We start from the raw sequence: 20,691 nt of genomic DNA on the forward strand, positions 1-20,691 counted from the left end.
CAGACCCAGATCGAATTGGCCGAGATATCAAAGCTAATAAATAAGCGCAAGGTGGCCAATATAAGGACATATAACATGGAGAAAATTGAGCATGCTGTAAAGAACGGGGGAAGCCTTAAAGCGGTAAAGAAGAAATTGGGCATAGGCAAAAACCAAATGTATGCGATAAGGGACAAGGCGGGCAACGTCATCACGAATATGGACAAGATATTCAAAGTAGCCGAGGAGTTCTATACAGATCTCTACAGTAGCCAAAGTAGTCAGGAACGTAATGAGATTGGTGGTAGGGAAAAACAGTCAGACCTTTCATCAGTGACGAAGGTCGAGGTCAAGAAAGCACTAAAAACTATGAAAAGGGGGAATCGGCTAGAGAGGATCAGATAACTACAGATCTGCTGAAGGACGGTGGGGATATCGTGCTAGAAAAACTGGCCACCCTGTATACGCAGTGCCTGGTGTCATCGACGGTACCGGAACCATGGAAGAATGCTAACATTATCCTCATTCATAAGAAAGGGGAAGGACCTTAAAAATTACAGACCAATCAGCTTTCTGTCTGTTACGTATAAGGTGTTTACTAAGGTAATCGCTAATAGAATCAGGGCAACCTTAGACTGCAATGAAGCAAAGGATCAAGCAGAGTTTCGGAAACGGTACTCTACTATCGATCATATCCATACCATCAATCAGGTGATAGAAAAATGCTTGGAATATAACCAGCCCTTGTACATAGCATTCATTGATTACGAAAAAGCATTTGACTCAGTTGAAACCTCGGCAGTGATGCAGGCACTGCGAAATCAGGGGGTAGATGAGCCGTACGTGAAAGTGCTGGAAGATATAGTGGCTGCACAGCAACCATAGTTCTGCATAAAGAAAGTAACAAAATTCCGATAAAGAAAGGTGTTATGCAAGGAGACACAATCTCCCCAGTACTATTCACAGCTTGCTTAGAGGAAGTATTCAGAGACTTGGAATGGGAGCAGTTAGGGATAAGGGTAAATGGAGAATACCTTAGTAATCTGCGATTTGCTGATGACATTGCCTTGCTAAGCAACTCGGGGATGAACTGCAAATAATGATGACCTAGACAGGAAAAGTAGAAAGGTAAGCTTGAAAATCAATATGCAGAAGACTCCCAAGTGCAGCTGCCGGCTATAGCTGTTAACAATGTTGAGTCATACGCTTAAACGCAGAGCTTATGTGTATACCTGACATATATCGCACCAAGTAGTGACACACAAGCGATCTTTATCTGAAGAATGGTGGCAGCTTAGATTGAGAAATGTTCATGTCAGGCCGCACAACAAAAAAAACACTGAAATTGTGTGATTCAGCAACTTCAGCTACCGAATTTTTTTATCGCACTAGCAGCAAAGAAGCCAGAAGAGTCAGTCAGAAGAAGCTCTGATTTCAACTTTTAGCGATTCAGGTACTACAATTACAGTGGCCAAAGGTGCACACAGTTTCCGTACCCACTTGCTTTTGAGTATGTACACATGATCGCTGCATGTTCTCAGTTTTATCTCTGTTTAGGAGGGTGTCTACAATCGTTAGCAACGATCTGCTGACACTGGCACACAAGCGTGTAGTTTTCACGTAGATAGGAACCTAGTGTATACTTGAGTGAAGGCTCTCCAGCTTATGATACAAACTATTTGTAAAAATAAAAATAAATATGATTGTACAGGGATTTTGGGGAAACCCAACAGGTTGCTTGTTTTGACGGATGTTTGGAAGGAATGACTAAGTGAAATGCTCAAGTTCATAGGCCTCTTGTTCGTCCAACACGGGCATTATGAAACTTCAATGGCTGAAGCTGCATTGGAATGAGGGCAACATCTACAGTGGTTTGCTTCCACCAGGAACAATGCTGTGAATCTGCTTCGTAGCAGTGCTGGTGCTCCTCAAAGTGGCAGTCCTGTACAATGTAGACCAGCTGCCACAAGTAAAGCGCTGGTACATCAATCAAGTGCGAAGCCCTCACAGCCACATTAGGCAGGATTTGCATGTAGCTTCCCGAGAAGAGTTCAATAAGCAGATATTTAACCTTCGTGGCACACCAGCTCAAATTTTGTCACCCTCTGCAAAATGTGCCAACTATAAACCACAAAAAGTTGACAAATGCACGAAATGAGTTGTGCTATGAGCAAAAGAAGACCGGGCTTAAAAATAATAATGTTTCTAGCAATTTGGCAAAGTTACGAGAATGGCAAGCCTTCACAATGAACCACATAACACATTGGTTCCTGGTATTTGGCTTCACTGCATTTTATTGGTGTAGTCGGGAGAATAGGAATTTCCAACTCGCAACAACCACCCCATCTTGATACATCAAGGCAACTGCTGCAGACATACAACAGAACCGAAGGCATGTCGCCTAGCACACATTACAATAGAAGCTGTCAAGAGAGTGCAAGAAGTGGCCGATTCCATGCCAAGTTACTTAAGACAACGCCATGTTTCGGACACCATCACATACAGAGAACTTTTGCTCAGATAACCACAGCTGTGTTATCCCCGCAATGGTCAAGTGTTGTTGTATATGACAAACTCTTTAATCCATGCCAGGCCTGTTCACATATCAATCTGTTGCTTTAATTCTAAAGGCTGAAAACTAGAGAGGCAAAAAATTGCAGTCACACATTTGTGCTTCTCCACCTCCCGCCACAGCAAATCATGCGTCCAAAATCACTCTGAATGCTTTCCAAATAACAACATATCAGCAAATGCAAGGGTGACAATATTCCACAAGATTAAATACATTGCAAGCAAGGTATTTTAAACTTAACTAGGAGCACGCCCAAAAAAAGATGAATTATGCGCGATAATAGAAGACTGTAATGCTGATATTATTGTGTTAACAGAAACGTGGCTAAATAGCAAAATAAGAAATAGTGAACTGTTTCAATGTGAAAAGAAATATGTTGTCTTCCGGAGTGACCGAACGGGCAGAGTTTGTGGTGGGGTCCTAATTGCTATCAGTGAATGCATCGATTGTTTTGTTGTACCTATTATAACTAATTTAGAGCTAATATGGTGCTGCCTGAATCTGAACTTTAAAAAAGTAATATTAGGCGTATGTTATCGACCACCCTTGGCTGACTCATCATTTTGCGATAACCTACACGATTCTCTAAATCATATTGTAACTCGTTTCCCTGGTGCTGATCTTTTACTTCTAGGCGATTTCAATTTTCCAAATATCGTCTGGTCCTTTTATAACTCATTTTCAAATCCCCCGTCCGCCGAAGCTAATCTGTTTCTCTCCATTTGCTCAGACTTCAACTTATCCCAGATTGTTAATCGTTCTACACGTGTAACACATAGTACATCGTCAGTTCTCGACCTTATTCTTTCAACATCAGCAGACAACTTATCGATCGTTTCGCACTTGCCCGGGCTGAGCGATCATGATATCCTACATTTTACGCTAACGGTGACTCAAACAAAAACAAGCAGACAAAAAAGAAAGTTTCGTGATTTTAACAACGCTAACTACACCGCCATCAACAGCGAACTCTGCTCATTTCTAGATCTGTTTTTGCCATCACTTCACGACCGGTCCATAGAAACTAACTGGTCCATGTTCAAAAATAAAATTTCCGAATTAACCATCCGATACGTCCCCCTTAGAACCGCCTACACTAACAGCAAAGCGCCTTGGTATAATACACATCTGAACAGATTATCAAACAAGAAAAAGCGTTTGTTCCGTGCAGCCAGACAGTCTTTAAAACTAACTCATTGGCTATCGTATAAAAAAGCGGCTAAATGTTACATCACGTCTTTAAGGTCAGCTAAGTTGTCTTTTTTAAACACTACTCTTCCACAGTTACTAAAGGCTAATCCAAAGCGATTTTGGAATGTCATACGAGGGAACACTAATAACACTAATAACAACACCTTATCATTGCTCACTAATTCAGGGGACTCAGTGCCGTCTCACCTCTGTTCAAAAGTACTTAACGACACATTCATTCAGTCATTTTCATCCCCTGTACCCACCAGTCATATTCCAGTTGTGAATGCTACCAATTATCAGCTCATGGACCCAATAATATTTGAATCAACAGGTATCAAAGCTTTAATAAACAAACTGAAACCCAAATTATCTTGTGGAACTGACGAGATAAATATTAAATTTTTGCAAAACACTGTAGAATACTGTTCAATAATACTGGAGTGCATTTTTTCGCAATCTTATGATCTTGGCATTTTGCCCCATGACTGGAAATCTGCTAAAGTAATCCCCATCCACAAATCAGGTCCAGCACACGATCCCCTCAATTACAGGCCTATTTCCCTAACATCCGTACCTTGTAAAATTATGGAGCACATTATATACACACATCTTGTTAACTTTCTCGAAAATAACTTTTTTTCAAGTGCACAGCATGGATTCCGTAAACTATTCTCTTGTGAAACTCAGCTTGTCTCCTTCACTAATGATTTGCATGCCTATTTAGATTCTGGCTTTTCGACTGACTGTATATTTCTTGATTTCTCTAAAGCTTTTGACAAAGTAAGCCACGCACTACTCCTTCATAAACTCAGCTTTCTAAACATTGACCCTGCTGTAATTAATTGGATCCGCGCTTTCCTCACATCCCGCGTACAATTTGTAAATGCTAATGAAATCAACTCACCTTCTGTCCCAGTCCGGTCCGGCGTTCCGCAAGGGTCGGTTCTGGGACCGCTCTTATTCTTGATTTACATAAATGACTTGCCTTCCTGTGTTTCTTCGAAAATTTGCCTATTTGCTGATGACTGTGTTTTATACCGTAAACTTGCTGATAATTCCGATATCCTACTAATCCAGAATGACCTTAATAATATTAGTGAATGGTGCAGTAAATGGTGCATGCAATTAAACATTAACAAATGCAAATCAATGAGGGTATCTCGAACTAATGTAACAAGTCCTATGTATATGCTTAATAACGTCCCATTAGAATCTGTAAAGTCATACCGCTACCTTGGTGTAATCGTTACTAGTGATCTAACCTGGAAATTGCATGTCAACTCCATCATCGCTAAAGCCAATCGTACTCTCGGATACATTCGTCGTAATTTCTCCCTTGCACCATCATCATTAAAGCTATTAATGTATACGACATACATTCGTCCACAACTGGAATACGCCTCATCTGTTTGGGACCCCGGTCAAGCAACACTCATACACTCCGTTGAGGCAGTACAAAATCGCTCAGCCCGGTTCATCTTAAATAACTATCAAAGGACAGCCAGCGTTACTAATATGAAAGCATACTTACATCTCCCGCTGTTATCTACTCGAAGAAAACTATCCCGCCTCTCACTTTTTCACAAAATATACTACCATAACTCCACCTTGCGTTCCTCATGGGTTCAGCCACATACCTGCCAACACAGCAAGATCAAAAATCAGGAGATTTTATTCAGAACATGAAAGGGGGGGGAGGGGGGGGGGGGCAGCGGTAACTTTTCATGTAGTGCCAGAAGAGTCCTTTCGCAGGGCTTTTGCGGTGGCAGATTTAGCGAGCTTCAAAAATTCATCAGAATAGTTTTGTTCAAAGCATGGCTGAGACTGCTTGTGGCCCTTCACCAACAGCAATTGTTCGAGCGTTGTGTTGCACATCGATGAACGGAATTCAGTTCTTGTTTTCCTCACTGTGCTAAAAATCCTCTCGCACTGTGCATTGCTGTGTGGTATTACAAGAAAATCAAGTACCACCTTAGCAACTCGGCCAAACAGGAGTTTTCCATCACTGTTTTGCATTTTACCGACTTTTGTCCACTGGACATCACACCTTTCTTCCTTCAGAATATGCTCCGGAAGATTGTACGCCTGCAGCAGAGCAAACTCAGCTTCCAGGGAATCCAACGCATCTTCAGCAGTCTCACTGCAGTCGTGAGGCAGCAGCTGGGGGAAGCTTTGAACAAAAAAACGAAGACTTGAGAAAGATGCTTCAGAAATAAGATTCAGGTTGGCAACTTCAGCATGCTTCGCAGCTTGGTTTTCAAAAGGAAATTTGTGCCTAATGTAGTCGCACGCAGTGCTGAAATAACTGCGCACAGAAGCAAAAAATTCTGTCTTATCATTTAAATTAAGTTTCTCGACCAACGCTGTGGTGCGACTTCCGATGACCAGGTCATTGTCTCCTTTCTGGCAGCCAATATCTTGATGTAGAACATCAAGCGGAGAAGCAGCAGCCTTTACAGCTGTCGGCAGCACAAACCTTGCCAAAAGCTCTGTGAGGAGCTGCAGTAAAACAGGCCGCAGAATATGTATTTGTGGTGCCTGCGACTGCAGCTGGCAGTTAGCTTTCTCAAAAAGCGGGACCACACTTTTCAAAAAATATCCAAAAGCCAAGTTGATGTCGCATGTCAAAAAATGGAGCAGTCTTTCTTCGCGAGATAAAGCAGCTTCTCTTGCAGTTTCAGACATAACTTTGGCTTTTTTTGCAGGTAGAACATCTTTCTTCTCTGTTATTGCTTTACGCTTGTGACTCGCACCATCGGGATTTTCACCTCCTGTTGATGTGGGCCTTCGAGGAATATGATAGGAATCTAAGAAGGATGGGCATCGCTTTTTTGTTTTTACCTCATTCAAGAAAAAACTGACCAGAGGTTTCCATTGGTCAAGCATTCTAGTGAGGCACTTGCCCAAAGACAACCAACGAGTTGGCACATGTTTCAAAATTTTTCGCACCTCCGTATTGTGCATGTCTTGAAATTCTGAAAGTTTGTCTTTGCGTTTGGCACTTTTCTCCAAGTAATAAAATACATCAACGAGGACCTCGTCGAACTTCACTGGCAAGCACGCTGCTCCTTTCTCAGCAGCCAGATTAATCAGATGACACGGGCAGCCAACAACAACTAAGTTTTCTTGAGCTTCCTTTAAGACTGCAGCGACGCCGTTTTTTTTCCCTAACATAACGTTTGCATTGTCGGCGCAAAACGCAATGCAGTTGGATACAGGCACGTCAACATTTCTCAATGCCTCCAACACGAGGTTACCTATTTTTCGTCCAGTTGCCTCCCCATGAAGTTCTTGAAGGCTCATTAGCCTACTGTCGATCTTCGAGCATTCTTCTACGTAGTAGGTCACTACAATCGGGTATATCTGTGCAGCACTGTCATTGCTACCGTCCACAGCAACAGCAAAAGCACGGTGTTTCAAGGCGTTTAACATCGTGCTTTGCACCTCTGAGGCCATTTCGCCCACGATTGCAGTCGCCTTGGTGCGTCCGCATCCATACCGCTTTGCTTCCTCAGACCGCGGAAACATTTTTCGTAAAAGAGGCCCAACATGGTCGCTGACACTTAGCGGCAGGTTATGTTCGATTAGGAAACCTGTAAAAAGGCACTCCGCACGTATCACACTTTTGTCGCAGTCCTTTTGCAGAAAGTTTGCTATGTTCCCTTGCTGGTCAGTGGCGCGAACGTTGCTCACATGCTTCGCTGTGGAAACGTGATGTTTCAAGTCACCTTTGCCGCCGTGACACACACTGACGTCGCATCCACACGTTGTGCAAAATGCGAAATGTTCGCCTTTTCTTGACGTCACAAAACAAGGAAAGTCAGAAGTATACGATCTCAAAAACTTCTGCAAATATTTCTTTTTCGGCTTTGAGAGCGCCATGATGTCGCGAACAACACAAGGATGTCGATCGTCACACAGTGGACCGCAGACACGCTAAGCCTACACACAGCAAGCGACAGCAACGGTGCACACAAGGGAAGGCCTGAGAAAACGTGCAGCCAAACGGCACCACTGGCTTTAGCTTTGATTTGGCTTCGGCTCGCTGCTAGCCAATGATGCTGATGGCGTTGCTGCTGCCGTTAACTTTGATGGGGGCGTTACGACGCGGCTGCAGATTCTGCGCCGAGATTTTTGCAAAAATGATTTCCGCGCGGGCTGAGGCAACTTTTCAGGAGATTTAGGCTAGTGATCGTACAATCGGAAGGTGCAGTGAAAAATCGGGAGTCTCCCGACTGAATCAGGAGAGTTGGCAGGTATCTACATTTCCTTTCGCCGTAACCATAGTCAAAAGGTAAACATTCCGCACACAAACACAGTTGCCTATTTTAACTCCTTTCTTCCCCGCACCTGTAATGATTGGAATAACCTCTCTGCATCACTAACAAGTATAACTGAAGAACAAAAATTTAAATCCGCGCTGCAATCTTTCTTTTTTGCCTAGTTTTAAAACTTACTGTATGGTTATTTGCATAACATCATTGTATACTGTTGCTTATTATATTTTTATATTGTTGTTTTTAACACCTATGCCGTTCTCCTAAATTTCCTAAATTGCACATGTATCTTGTTCTTTTTTTATTTGCTTTGTTTTTCAGATTTGTACGCTTTTGTTAACCTTCTGTTTTATATATATATCCTGTATGCGCCCCTCCCCTCTGTAACGTACAACTGTACCCTGAGGGTATTATAAATAAATAAATAAATAAATAAATAAACCAGTAGAAGGAGTGAGAGTATCCATTTGGTCACACCAGTTACAGCGCACTGCACTACCGAGGTAGCAGAGGAATCCAACTGGTGGAAGAAACTCGTACGTCGGCCCCGAGTATTCCTTGCCTCTGCAAATGTAAATAAATGAGAGCAATACTGCAATTACATTTAGTTTGCATAAATTCAGCAAACTCACTCACAGTAGAATTTGATTAGAGTAAAGCAAGTGAGAGTGCCTGCCGCAGAAGGAAAAAGGCAGCAACGAGACTGGCAGTCAATGCTAGCACAAATACAAATATTTAGCACACTTGCAAAACATTGAAATAGCAACAAAGAGACTAAGTTAAATCATGTGTGCAGTAAGTGCGGAATATGCTGCGGCTTGCATGGAATTGTAATGAAGAGTGCTTATAGCAGCAACTTACAAGCTCTTTGACAGGATTACAAGGTAGTACTACATGCAACGGTGCCTCACTCTCCTCAACAAAACGTACCACCTCAGGTTAATTATTGCTTTGTTTTCAAATAAGCTGTCAATGGCCTTGACAGCAGCTTGAAGCGAAGCACTGCCCACTATTTATGGGGGCATTATTTCTGCTATCATTCCCAGTTTTCTCAAAGTGATGACGCTGTTGGAGCAGGCAAAAGATATATATTAGGGAACTCGACGGTAGCGACATGCATTCGAAGTGTTAAGTCTATATAAACAAGCTCAGCGAGTTCTACCAATGCAGTTATTTTAGTAGTAAAAGGGCAGATACTCTCATGGGCAAGAACCTATGATAGCCAAGAGTCACCCTCCCTGCTGCATGCACCGATGTGAGTACTCGACAGTGGAACGTGTGAGCATATAAGCACAATAAATTCGTGCGGGTATACGCCCGTATCTTGTAAACATTCCGTGCTGAGCAGTAGGCTCGTTTCACTCAGGGGCTCATTTCGCACTGGGCCAGTTTACATTTATACTATCTCTCAGCTGGCCAGCAACTCCCCTTCTTTAGCACTTCGTCGACACTGCAAAGAAGCTGACCTCTTGCACTGCAGCACCACGTATGGGCCGCATGGATGAATACCTTACTAATTTTTTGACAGAAGCACGACCGTTTCTATGGGCCCAATCACTATCTGCTGAAGCTGCGAGGAAGGCAATAAAACCTCCTGATCATAAACCAGCGCGTTCACGCTGGCGCACACCAAAATGCCTGCTACTGCCCAAACAAACTAGGCCACAAACGAAGAATTTTAAAAAAAAAAAAAGCAAATTACAAACTTCCGTGACTGTCGACTCACAAATAGTTTCACATAATCTGTAAGTCGCCGCGTACGTCCCAATACCCCAGTGCATCCCGAAGACAACAGCAACCGGCGACCGATCGGTGCACAGCAGCAGGTATGCAACAAGCGCGAAGAAACGGGATCGACGCCATTATGCAGTCTCCACATGCCTTCGCCCGGAGACTGTCGCGTGATTACGCCGCGTCAGTAATTGTGACTACCGCACAGCTGCACTGCCGTGTAAAAACTCGTTAAAAAAGCTGCAAGACGGTAGCAGAACGCCTACAAATGCTTTACCTAGAGCTCGCGGGCATGTACGAAACACCATCATTCGCGTACGACTCACCGTAGTCGGAGGCTGCAGACAGGCCAGGGACAGGACCGAAGGCTGCGCTGTTGAATTTAGGGCAACAATCCACGAACTGAATTAGATTTTCACCGAATTTGCATCTATCGGGATGATGCCCCGCAAACTACAACAAGCCGACGCATGAAAAGCGACCTAGGACTCGCAAGGCGCGAGCACCCGTTGCCCGAAAAGCGCGCCAGCTTTTGTTCGGGTGGCTCGGGCTGGCTCCACTGGCCCGGGCGCTGTGAAACGGGGTAATTGGCATCTGAGTTTGAGGCTTATTTCCAGAAAAAAGCAAATACTAAAAGTTATTTCACAAAAAACAGGGTCCTATGGGACCTCGTGCGCCAACTTTCGTTACCTTTCTCGTCGTTGAGGCCTTGAGGGCGCTCGGTTGACCTGTTCGTCTGTCATTTTCATCATCATCAAATCACAAATAAATATAAACAAACTGTACCCAAATTAAAAAAAAAAGATCTTTGCCCAAGTTATACTTCTAAAATTTTGCCTTTTTGTATTTTAGCGGAGAGTGTTTATTTTTATGTTTTTCTCTCGCTAGAAGACATACCGCGATTCCGCTTTGTGCGACGGCACTTGACGGCACTGCAGTTACTCGCTGCACATGCGCAGAACAGGTGCTTGTGCATTACAGCGTGGACAGATAAATAAGCTATAACGACGAAGAAAAATGACAGAACTAATAGATCCTTCTTATTAACAGGTTTACAGTAGCGCCAGGTTACCCGTAGTGTTCGTTCCCTAGCGGCGAAGGCTATGAACTAGAAGGTGCGCGCTGGGGCAGTGCAATCTGTGCAGGTCTGTATCAATACGCGCACCTGTAGACGTCTACGAAGCAGTCTTGACCGATGGCAGCAACAAGCGACGGTGGCGACGGTGTTGTGTAGCCATGGCGGAAGTAGAATGGTGGCGAAGGCTGGGCCATGGGCTAAGGAAATTATATTACTACAAATTAAAACGTATCAATCAACATAAAAAGAATAGACATTTTGATAACTTCGTTTGTGCATGAGGAAAGGTATTTTATAAATACATTCTTAACTTTTTTTTAAAAATCTTGAAACACTTATCGCCCCAGCCCCTTGATGTTGCATCTTGCATCGTTGCATCGGTCAGGAGGTGCTGCCAGAGGTAACCAAGGCAACGGAGATAACGAAGCTGACGAAGCATAGAGAAAGAGATTGGTAAAGAGCGGTCACTCGGCGAAAACTGGCCCCAGGAAATGACGCGCGACTTTTTGCGCTGCCGCCGATTGATGGATGGCGGCACCAACGTGCGCATGCGCGGACGCGCGCGCGACGGCACTCGCTGCAGCGGTAGCCCGCCGGAGCAGACGACAAGAAGTTGTCAAAGGGCGCGGTTGTGTGCTCGTGCCTCGCCGCGCTTGTGCGGCACATACCTCTCGTGGACTGCTGCGCAGAACGACAGCGGTTGGAAACGACGGCAAGGTGAGCAACGTCTTTTGCTTAACTACGCTGCATTTCGAACAGTTTACGCTGACCATGTCGGCCGGTGCCAATAAGTTTCGCAGCTCGTGAACAGGCGCGCCGGCTGTTCAGGCGCAGTTCATTACGCCGTAACTCTGGCGGTTCCCAACCACGGCGAGGTGTAATATGTTGTGTTCCCGGGAAGCAGCTTCATTTCGAACAGTTTAGCTCGTCACGCTTGACAAAGTGGCATGTGAAGGCACCAAGGCACGCCGTTGCGCCAAAATGGCGTGTTCGCCGGCCGGTGCGGCCATGCTGACGCAGTTTGCCGAACGGCAATAGTTTTGCTAAGTGTCGCGTTTAGCAGAGCAACGGTAAAGTGAGAAACGTTTCATTCTTGACTTGTTAAACTACGCAGTATTTCAGACTCGCGGTGTAGCTCAGTGCGGCGGTCTGCGCTTCACAAAGACACACGTGAAGGGCAGACAACAGGCATGACAAGGCGCTCGCCAATATGGCTCGCCGGCCGCGATGACATGTGACCTGGCGTGAGGTTTTGTGAACGGCTAGTTTTGCGTGGTGTCGCGTTTAACAGGGCAACCGCAAGGTGAAAAATGTTTCATTCTTGTAAAACTGCGAGGCATTTCGGGCAGTTTAGCTCAGCGCGGTGGTCTGCGCTTCACAAAGTCTCGTATGAAAGGCAAGCCAACATGACGTGCTCGCCGGCCGCGGTGAGGCCAGGCCGCGGTTTTGCGAACGGCTACTTTTGCGTGGTGTCGCGTTACATTTAACGGGACAACGCTAAAGTGAAAAATGTTTTATGCGGCAAGCTTCATTGCTTGAGCTGTTCAGTGCTCTTGAGGAATAAATTGTTAGATTAGTGGCTGTTATTTCACGCTCTGTAGAAATGCATTTTCAGATAGGTTAGGTTAGCCTGCATTTCCTGACATCTACGTTGCAAGAGTAGCTTTTGTATCAATTTTACGAATGACAGCTTTTCTGTTCTGGACCATAACTGCTGCTCACCAAGTTTTCAGTACCCACCCACATGCACATGTGTGCGCGGTGCAGTGGCCTTACATTTCATTGCAACCTTCTGCATCATGTTCATTCCTTTTCCAACAGCACTGCATGGACCCACGGACTGCAGCCGAAGCACGGCAGATGCGACGAGTGAATGGTGTGGCCTTCCCTCAAGCGTCAGTACTCCTCTCTGCCCTGGACAATACAAGTTACCCTTGCTAAGGTAGCCACTACTGGGACTGTGTAGTTTATGTATAATGCCCGTTTTGTTAAATATCATTTGCAATAATTCGGAAATCAACGTTATGCTATTTTTTTACTCTACCCAAGTGCTGTTTTTCACCTTGTGTATTTTTATTTTTCCTTATTGTGCACATCGCCTAATGTGTGTCAAGTATTGTCAATGCATCCGTCTACATCTGTTGCATCTCGTGTTCTATATGCAGCAAAATAAATTCATTTCATAAAGCACTTGGCGTCTTTTCTGCAATACTGTTTTGCAAAGGCTGTGGCGCAGCTGCGTTGATGGCCAGTTTAGAGAACTGGGAATCTATTTTTCCTGTTGTTATGCATGCTGAAAATAAATAGAAACACTAGCAGATTATTTAAAACCAAAATAATGCGCCAAAAGGGCAGGGAAGGGCGCAGCGCGTGGCTAGCATTCAAATCGCGCGCCTTTCAGCAAGACCGGAAGTAGTTGCCGCCGGCCGCTTGGTGCACTACAGTCAAATGGGCCGCTGGGCCCTATGGGAGTGTCCGCTCTTTACCAATCTCTTTCTCTATGGACGAAGCACGAAACGGTTTCTTATCGCTGTCTGCTGCTCGTCACGAACTGCCGTGGTGCGGGCCTTGGTGCGCCCGTGAAAGCGTAATTTAGTTTGCAAGTCTGAAAATGTCCCTTTCGCGAAGATTTTGACGTCCTTGCTGGTCGCTGCTCTGTCGCCGTTTGGTGAGATTTAATATTTCCCTGCAGCCGTGTTTTTTGGTTTCGTCCCCTTCGTCGTGCGGGCAGTGCGAAGTCTTTTTACAGCAGTGCATCGCGCTTAGCTTTTTATCGCAAGATGAGCCCGCACAAAGTGAGGAAGTGATGTCCTGTGGCACGTTGCGACCGCGTGGGCTCAACCGTCGGTGTCTTACCGCTTCCTGGCTGACTTTCACCGGTGAGCAGATCTGGAGGTTGCGCATAGACTCAATGTATGCTCTAATGCTCCTGTGTTAAGCACGTTTGTTGATTCTAAAGCTGTCTGGACTGGTGCGACCTTGAAATTGCCTTGAAAACTGCTGTATAATTTCTTCCGTCGAATTTAAACTTGAAGAGTGATCCCAGTGCTCTATGCTCCACGTATGTTTTGATGCACCCACTAATTCATGACATTTTTATTTCAATTGCAGCTGTCATAGCTTTGTTTTCTGTACATGCATGTTTCATATCTGGTGATGTTTTGTGGCAGTTACTTCAAGCCTTTTCTATGCCTCAGCTGTGATCATTGAGATGATTAGTGCGCTTAAACAGCGCTACTGTTTGTGCTGTCAACGACATGCATTTTTATCGTTGTGATTTGTTGCTGTATTTTATTGGTTGATACAATAAACCATGAACATGAAAACCATAATTGTTCACTTGGTACACTCTGTGGCGAACTGGGCACGACTGCCCCGTTGCACCAGTGTTTCTGGACCGCACCTTACTGTGCTGAGGGACAAAGTAAATGGCCAAAGTACTTGCATTACTTGCAGCAGTATTTGTATTATGAATTTGCATGCGTGGTCTCTATTTGGAAGTGTTGCTGCCTTTCTATGCCGCCACCTTTGCCAACCACTTTCATTGTGCTGGAGCAACTGCTTATAAACAAGGGCGTAAACAACAAACTCGAGTTCATTTAGATGGCAAAGGTTGGCGCGCGCTGAAAGGCAACAACCTTCAAAAAATGCAGGCTCGTCAATGCAACGCGGAGGTTAAAAAAAAAAAGTTTATAATTCGCGCCAAAGTGAACGTATGGGTGACGTCATTTGACGTCATGGCCCCCCCAATTTTCATTGGTCGCTGGAGCCCATGAGCCGCCATGTTTTGTACGTATGGGCGACGTCAGCGTTGCCATCTGGGGAAATTCGCCACCAGATTTCGGAAATCTGGTGAATCGTTGGAGCTCCTGGTGTCCAAGTCCACGAACTACTACACCAGACAAAATCTGGTGATATCTGGGGAAAACCACTCAGGGGCGCTGCTGATCCAAAAGTTTAGCACTAGGATGCGCAAGCGGCCACTCAATCTCAAGAGAAGAAAACCTGGACGGAAGTGACTGAAGTGCAATACAGGTGAATTGTTATGCATCTTTGGAGTGAGGAGGCCGCGGCTTCGGCGGCAAACTTCCAGAGGACTCTGCAACATTATGGGTCAAGTCAAAGTTTTCAAAGACAAAAACACCATGGGTGAAAAGCCCTACAATGAACTGGCATTGTATGCACTGGCCTGTCTCTCATGCCCAGTGTCAAATGCAGCAGTGAAGCGGGTCTTCGGTCAAGTCACATGCGTGAAGACCATGTTCTGAAGCAAGAGTCGCTGAAAACTCTGGATGTCATTGTACGGATTCGCTCAACATTGTCATCCAGGCAGATGTGCCAAGGTCATAAAGTTCTGCGTGATCAAAATTCGTCACACCGATGATATGATACGCGGGTTCCGCTCATACATATATGACGCCCAAAGTGATGATTAGGGGCTGCATGACATGCTTTTATTTTACTCAAATGAGTGATGACAGCTATTTCGTGGTCATTTTTAATCATTTTATAGCATTTTTTGGATTCTTGGGAAATCTGGGGAAATTTCGTCGAGGTTCTGGTGTCGCGGCCACTTTCCAATCTGGCAACGCTGATGGGCGTCTATGGAGCCTTCGCTACCATAGTACATATACCTTGTCACTGGTAGTGTTGTGCCACTGGTTCTGCCCTCGCCTGTTCCTCCACACTTCTGTGATAAAATAGGCATCAATCATTATCGCGTAAATGACAAGCTCAGTGTCGTGCGCTCGGGGCCTTTTTGTGGAGTCCAAAGAAAGGCTGTGTGATCGCATACAAGTGAATGTGAACAGCGTTGGATCGCTGGCGCGACAGCTTGTCAAAGGGTCCAGAAGCGGCGAGGTAGGTGTTAATCTATTCGCAAGTAGCTTAAATAAGCTTGTCTGCGTTCCTTCCAGACACTGATGCATACTGCGAGAAACTTTGCCCTTCAGGAGCATGCTTTGCACAACTCCGATATGGTAAGTCGAGCTCTTGGTCCAGTTGGCATCACAGTTACGCCCCCCCCCTTTCTTTTCAAGAACCTGTGCAAGATGCAGAGCCTGGTCACAAATCTGCAACTGCAGTGAGTACAGAATTCTGCTTGCATTGTCGGCGTTTTTTTTTTTTTTTTCCTAACGAACGAATTGTCGTTGCAGGGCGGATGCTATTCTAAAATGGTACGTCCGCGAGTCTATTGCTTTTTGTTTTTTTCTTTACGTAAGCTTGCTATAAGGCATATTATAGAAACTCGTGTAAATTATTTTCCGTAAGGAACCGGAGCAGGCTCCCGCTCTTATCGTTGTCGGTGAACCATTTAGAGAAGTCCTCTTGTGTTGTCACACTTCCCGCAGAATCTGTGTCCTTAATGCCCTTGTCCCTGCACAAGTCCACAGCAGGTGGCGAACATCCACTTCTTCAGCTGGTGTGTAACACTTCGGGCATGTGGTTGGTCCGATGTTTGCTTGAGATTCCCACCGGCATGTTACCGACGGTGTAAGGGCCGCCCCAGCTCTTATCCTTCTAAGGGAAACCTCCTCCAATCTCGTTAAGTTATGAGGGAGGGGGAATGTACACGGGGGAATGAGGGCACGTGTACTTTTCCTTGTGCCCGCGTAATATTTCGCCATGTGTGTGCGCGCGCGTATATATATATAATTTTTTTTTTTTCAGTGCCCAACACATTGAAGTGGTTAAGGACCAACTCCACCGGATGCAGTGCTAATGAAAAATACAGAGCCAAAAACAGAGATGCAAATTTTATTTTCTCCGCTTCTCAGCCGAAATCGTACAAAAGAAAAAAAAAAATACAATCACACCCACAACAGCAAATGCGCATGTGTCCTGGGAGCAGCATGTCGCTGTGGCTTCAATCAATTAAATTTGGCTTAAGTGGATATTAACATATTCTGTAGCTCAAAGCCAGTTCACATGAAGCAGCTCCAAAAAAGCTTTCGCTCAGTCATACCTCAATCGCACTAATGATAGCAATGGAGCCACCCTCCGTGCTGGCATTGAAGGATGTGTGATCAAGCTGCTTTTGACTCGCAACGTCCATCCTTTTACCCAGATGAATGACTTATTGGCAGCACCTTCAGTAGAACCTCTTTCTGGAAGTTTCTTGTTGCTTCTGGAGGAGCACAACGCCAACTATGATACACAAGGCAATCCCAAGAATGGCACAAAGCACGATCAGGAGGAACTTGGTTCCAGACATGGCAGGCGGCGGGTCGTCCACATGATCTGCATGCAGGCAAAAAGACTGGTATGAGCTATGCACCACTTGAGCAGTGCAGTCAGCAAGTGCCTGTGCACCTCGTTTGAGACTATGACAAAACAAGACATCCAAGCACCTTCTGCAGACATCCAAGCACTGGCACCACATATCACATCGGGCACGTGCAGCTGGGCAATGCGATAAAGCAGTCTGTGGGAATAAAAGGCAACAAAAGCGACCGAGTAGTACTAGTCCGCTTAATATGGTCGACTTTCAAGCGATGGAATATTCCACAGCTGCTTTTTGAGCAGCCAAATGACACAACCGGCGGAATACCCGCCACAGTGGTCTGCTGTGCGATGCTAAAAGAACTCCAGGTAGTTGTCATGTTGCTTCTGGACATTAAACCAAGAGGGCGGTGAATTGGGCTAGCTGGTGCATATTCGTCATTTTGGAAGCACTACAATTTGCTATGGACAGGCAGTGCCTGTCCTTGTATGCCTCCTCCTTGCTAAATTGTAGCGCTCCCAAAATAATAAAACCACCAGTGCACTCTCGCAGTGAATGAAATTGTTCCTCATAGCTGCATTTCATGTGTGACTACAACTTTTGGCTGCCAGCTAATAATGCCTCTGTGTGAACACTGCAGAGAATGTGAAACAACCCTGGGTGGTCAAAATTATCCTCCACATCCCTCATCACTCTGGGACGTAAACTCTTTTTTTAATATTTTATGTCCTGCAAAATTTTTTTCTTTTGTTTAAGAATTGCACTTGGTTTCTGTTCTCACAGCATGAGAGCCTGGGGCTATGCCACGTAATAAGCGGTTGTTTGGACACGGCACCGCAGGTACCACCGCCGATGTGCTTCGATAACATCCGACTACCTCCAGGAACATACAAAAAACTCACAGTGAAACATGCAACTCTGTTGCACTTTTGATTTTCACGAACGCCGCCTCAGCAGTGCCTAAGATCGTTTTATTTTAACTTATTTTCAATTCCTATTAAAGTTACACAAGAGTAGAGCAAGACAGCGCCCAACTAGAGCAGTACGACGTGCAAGGTGAACAGGCCAGCATTTCTTGCATAAGGTTTGATTATGCTTCCTGGATAGTGTGCTTAAATCTAGGTTTGCTTAGTTTAAAAAAAAAAAAAGTGCTTAGGACCGGGGCTGAAAAGCAACACATGCGCCTACTAGCTCGAATCCGCTTTGCATAAGTGCGCCTATGTTCACATCTCCTCATCTGCTTCATTCCAGACAGTACCCGCATATGCAAAGGGCAGAAACCAGATTGCCTGCACTGTGAAGGCAAGAGCTGCAAAAGAATGAAACCCACCTCGAACCTGCACGACGTCGTACACACCTTTCATTTTGATCGCGCATTTCACAAAAATATCCGAGGACACTGCCGCAATGGAAACTTATTCGCACACATACGACGACAGCTACGGAGTGAAGAGATGTAGCTACTGTCTCCCCATAAAAAACTCAGCCTGCCATGAGATTTGAATTCACGTTACCCTTATGCCACGGGCAGGAGCTGCCAACTCGGGTCGCTCCTTTCATATGGGAGGGTGATATCAGAATCAGCCTGCCAGAACCGTTTGCATTCTCGTTACCCCTACGACACGCAAGCATGTTCAACAGCTTGGTTGAAGCGTGACTTTATATGTGGTCTGGTAGCTTACACTCTCCACTCTCGCGTCTACCCTTAAAGGATGAGCTTAAGTGTTCCCAATAATGTAGCACCTTACACTCATAGGGCATGATAGGGGAATAATGTAGCAGGCAAGAGAAGCCTCCGCCATTGCTTTCGCAATTCAACTAGGGTTAACCAGAGCTAAACAACTAATTTGTTTTTGGAGACTGGGCTGAAGGAAGACCCTTCCTTTGGACAGAGAGAGCGGGAAAGGAACGAAAGGTGGCGGGTGCGTGTGTGCCCTACTTAGAGCAATGCTGCCACATAAGCCTATGTCTCCACCCGGCGTTTCAGGGAGATCTGGTAAGACCAGCCACAGCCGCCACTTGAGTCCAGCCGTGAACCAGCGTTACTAGGAGTGCATGGTCTGTCCGCCGCACGAAAGTTTTTTTTTCAAACAGCTTCCCTAATGACAGCTGTCCTCACTGTGTGGGGGGGAGTACAGCCGGTCGTCTGCGCATTGCCACAGAGAGCGAAGCCCAGCGCAAGCTTGCTTTGTGCTTAACCTGTTGCCTCCCCGTGCAGTGTAGTTTACTGTTCTTGAGCCGAGTTCATCTTCAAACGAAGCACCGCCAGCCAAAGCTCTTGGGCGTGCTGAGGTGCGCCCCGGCTACAGCTTATTTCTGTAGGGAACCTGCGCTGCCCAGGGGGCGCTCTTAAGAAACGGGGAGCCGTGTGCATGTGTGTGGAGCTGCTCCTCGCCAATCTCACCGGAAGAGGGCAGTCATCGTTCCCTATCTGTATGTGCGCGACATTTGAAATATGCCGTGAATCCAGGGGCCCATTAGGATTGATTTCCATCTTGGCTTGACACAGCAGTGGTCGCTGCGACCAGCACCGATGTTGCTCGGGACTCAGGCCTACCTGCCTCAAAGGTGAGCGACACGACACTTACTCATCCTCCTCCCCCGACACTCCCAGTTGAGGGTGCAGCTGCCGTGGAGGATCAACCAGTTCTCCCATCCGTGGGACCATCCCTCCCGCGTTCCCGCTCCTACGAAGGCCCGTACACGAGAATGAGCAAGCACGCGAAAAACGAACAGGATGGTCCGTCGATTAAATGCAACTTTTGTGACCGCTGGGTCTATCTGGACGAGACGCCTTTCGATAGCGCTGCCTCCGCCATGGACAAAGCTTTTGTCTGTAAAATATGTCTGCGGATGGAGGACATCTCGGCTCGACTATGACACAATACCAGCTGAATTGTGTGGAACTCCAGAACAGGGTGGATGCACTGGAAGCTACGGTTTGGGAGCTAGCCTCGAGATTGACATTGAAGCGCACAAATACCATGCCGAGAAACACCTGACACTAGTGGTGCTAATACCAGTCAGGAGACATTCTCGACAGGACAAGGAGGACAAGTTATGAGGGAAGATCCCTCAGTTCATGAGACAAACGACATAACAGATAACCAGGATGCGCTGACGTCGCATACAATGCAGGACTGTGTCCATGGCGTGCTGGGTGGCAATGCCCATCTAGAATCAGAAGCCTCGGTGAGGCAATCTGGTACGATGACATTAGACACTCCGAAGTACAGTTCAGCCGCTGGTGAGGTGTCAAGAACTAGCGAGATGGCATCTTTCGGGGACACAACGCTGGTCAAAGTGCTAAACCCAGGCAACGTCCCGATAAATCGATACAGGATAAAAACCATCCGCACACAGGGAGCCGGGAGAAGGCATCCCATAGCCATCAAAGCTCAGGACATCCGCCCCGAAACAGTAAACGACGAGTCACAAACAAAACAACAGAGATAAGGGATACCCTGCATCCGATGTGGCCCGAGAGGTCATCCTTGTCGTTTATGAGAACGTGGGTAAACTCTCAACAGCCTTGCGGGAAGCGGTCAGTGTCCCGAGAGCACTTGGGTTCCTGTACAACAAACATGCGTCAACCGATGAAGCAATAAAACGCATCAACCACTATGAAGACCAGGCC

The 20,691-nt window shown here is 45.9% G+C and overlaps 2 protein-coding genes across 3 annotated transcripts in view; one reads left to right on the forward strand and one right to left on the reverse strand.

Moving 5' to 3' along the window:
• Positions 1-15,422: 15,422 nt before the first annotated feature.
• On the forward strand, positions 15,423-16,641 carry BORCS7 (BLOC-1 related complex subunit 7). 2 transcript variants are annotated; one of them, XM_084591770.1, is made up of 5 exons: positions 15,423-15,691; positions 15,748-15,810; positions 15,871-15,914; positions 15,988-16,008; positions 16,502-16,641. In XM_084591770.1, the coding sequence occupies exons 1-5, from the start codon at positions 15,557-15,559 to the stop codon at positions 16,551-16,553; spliced, it is 315 nt and encodes a 104-aa protein (XP_084447896.1). In that variant the 5' UTR covers positions 15,423-15,556; the 3' UTR covers positions 16,554-16,641. The 2 variants fall into 2 exon arrangements, with proteins under 2 accessions (XP_084447896.1, XP_084447905.1); XM_084591779.1 differs by lacking the exon at positions 15,988-16,008.
• LOC146207006 (vesicular integral-membrane protein VIP36) overlaps positions 16,573-20,691 on the reverse strand; it is a 69,738-nt gene continuing 65,619 nt past the window's right edge. Inside the window, exon 9 of the mRNA XM_084591752.1 lies at positions 16,573-17,071. Coding sequence (XP_084447878.1) covers positions 16,923-17,071 — 149 coding nt within the window. The 3' untranslated portion in view covers positions 16,573-16,922. The remainder of the gene's footprint in view (positions 17,072-20,691) is intronic.

This window comes from Amblyomma maculatum, chromosome 1, assembly GCF_055883805.1.
Source record: "Amblyomma maculatum isolate TAMU_Amacu chromosome 1, ASM5588380v1, whole genome shotgun sequence".
Taxonomy (NCBI): Eukaryota; Metazoa; Arthropoda; class Arachnida; order Ixodida; family Ixodidae; genus Amblyomma; species Amblyomma maculatum.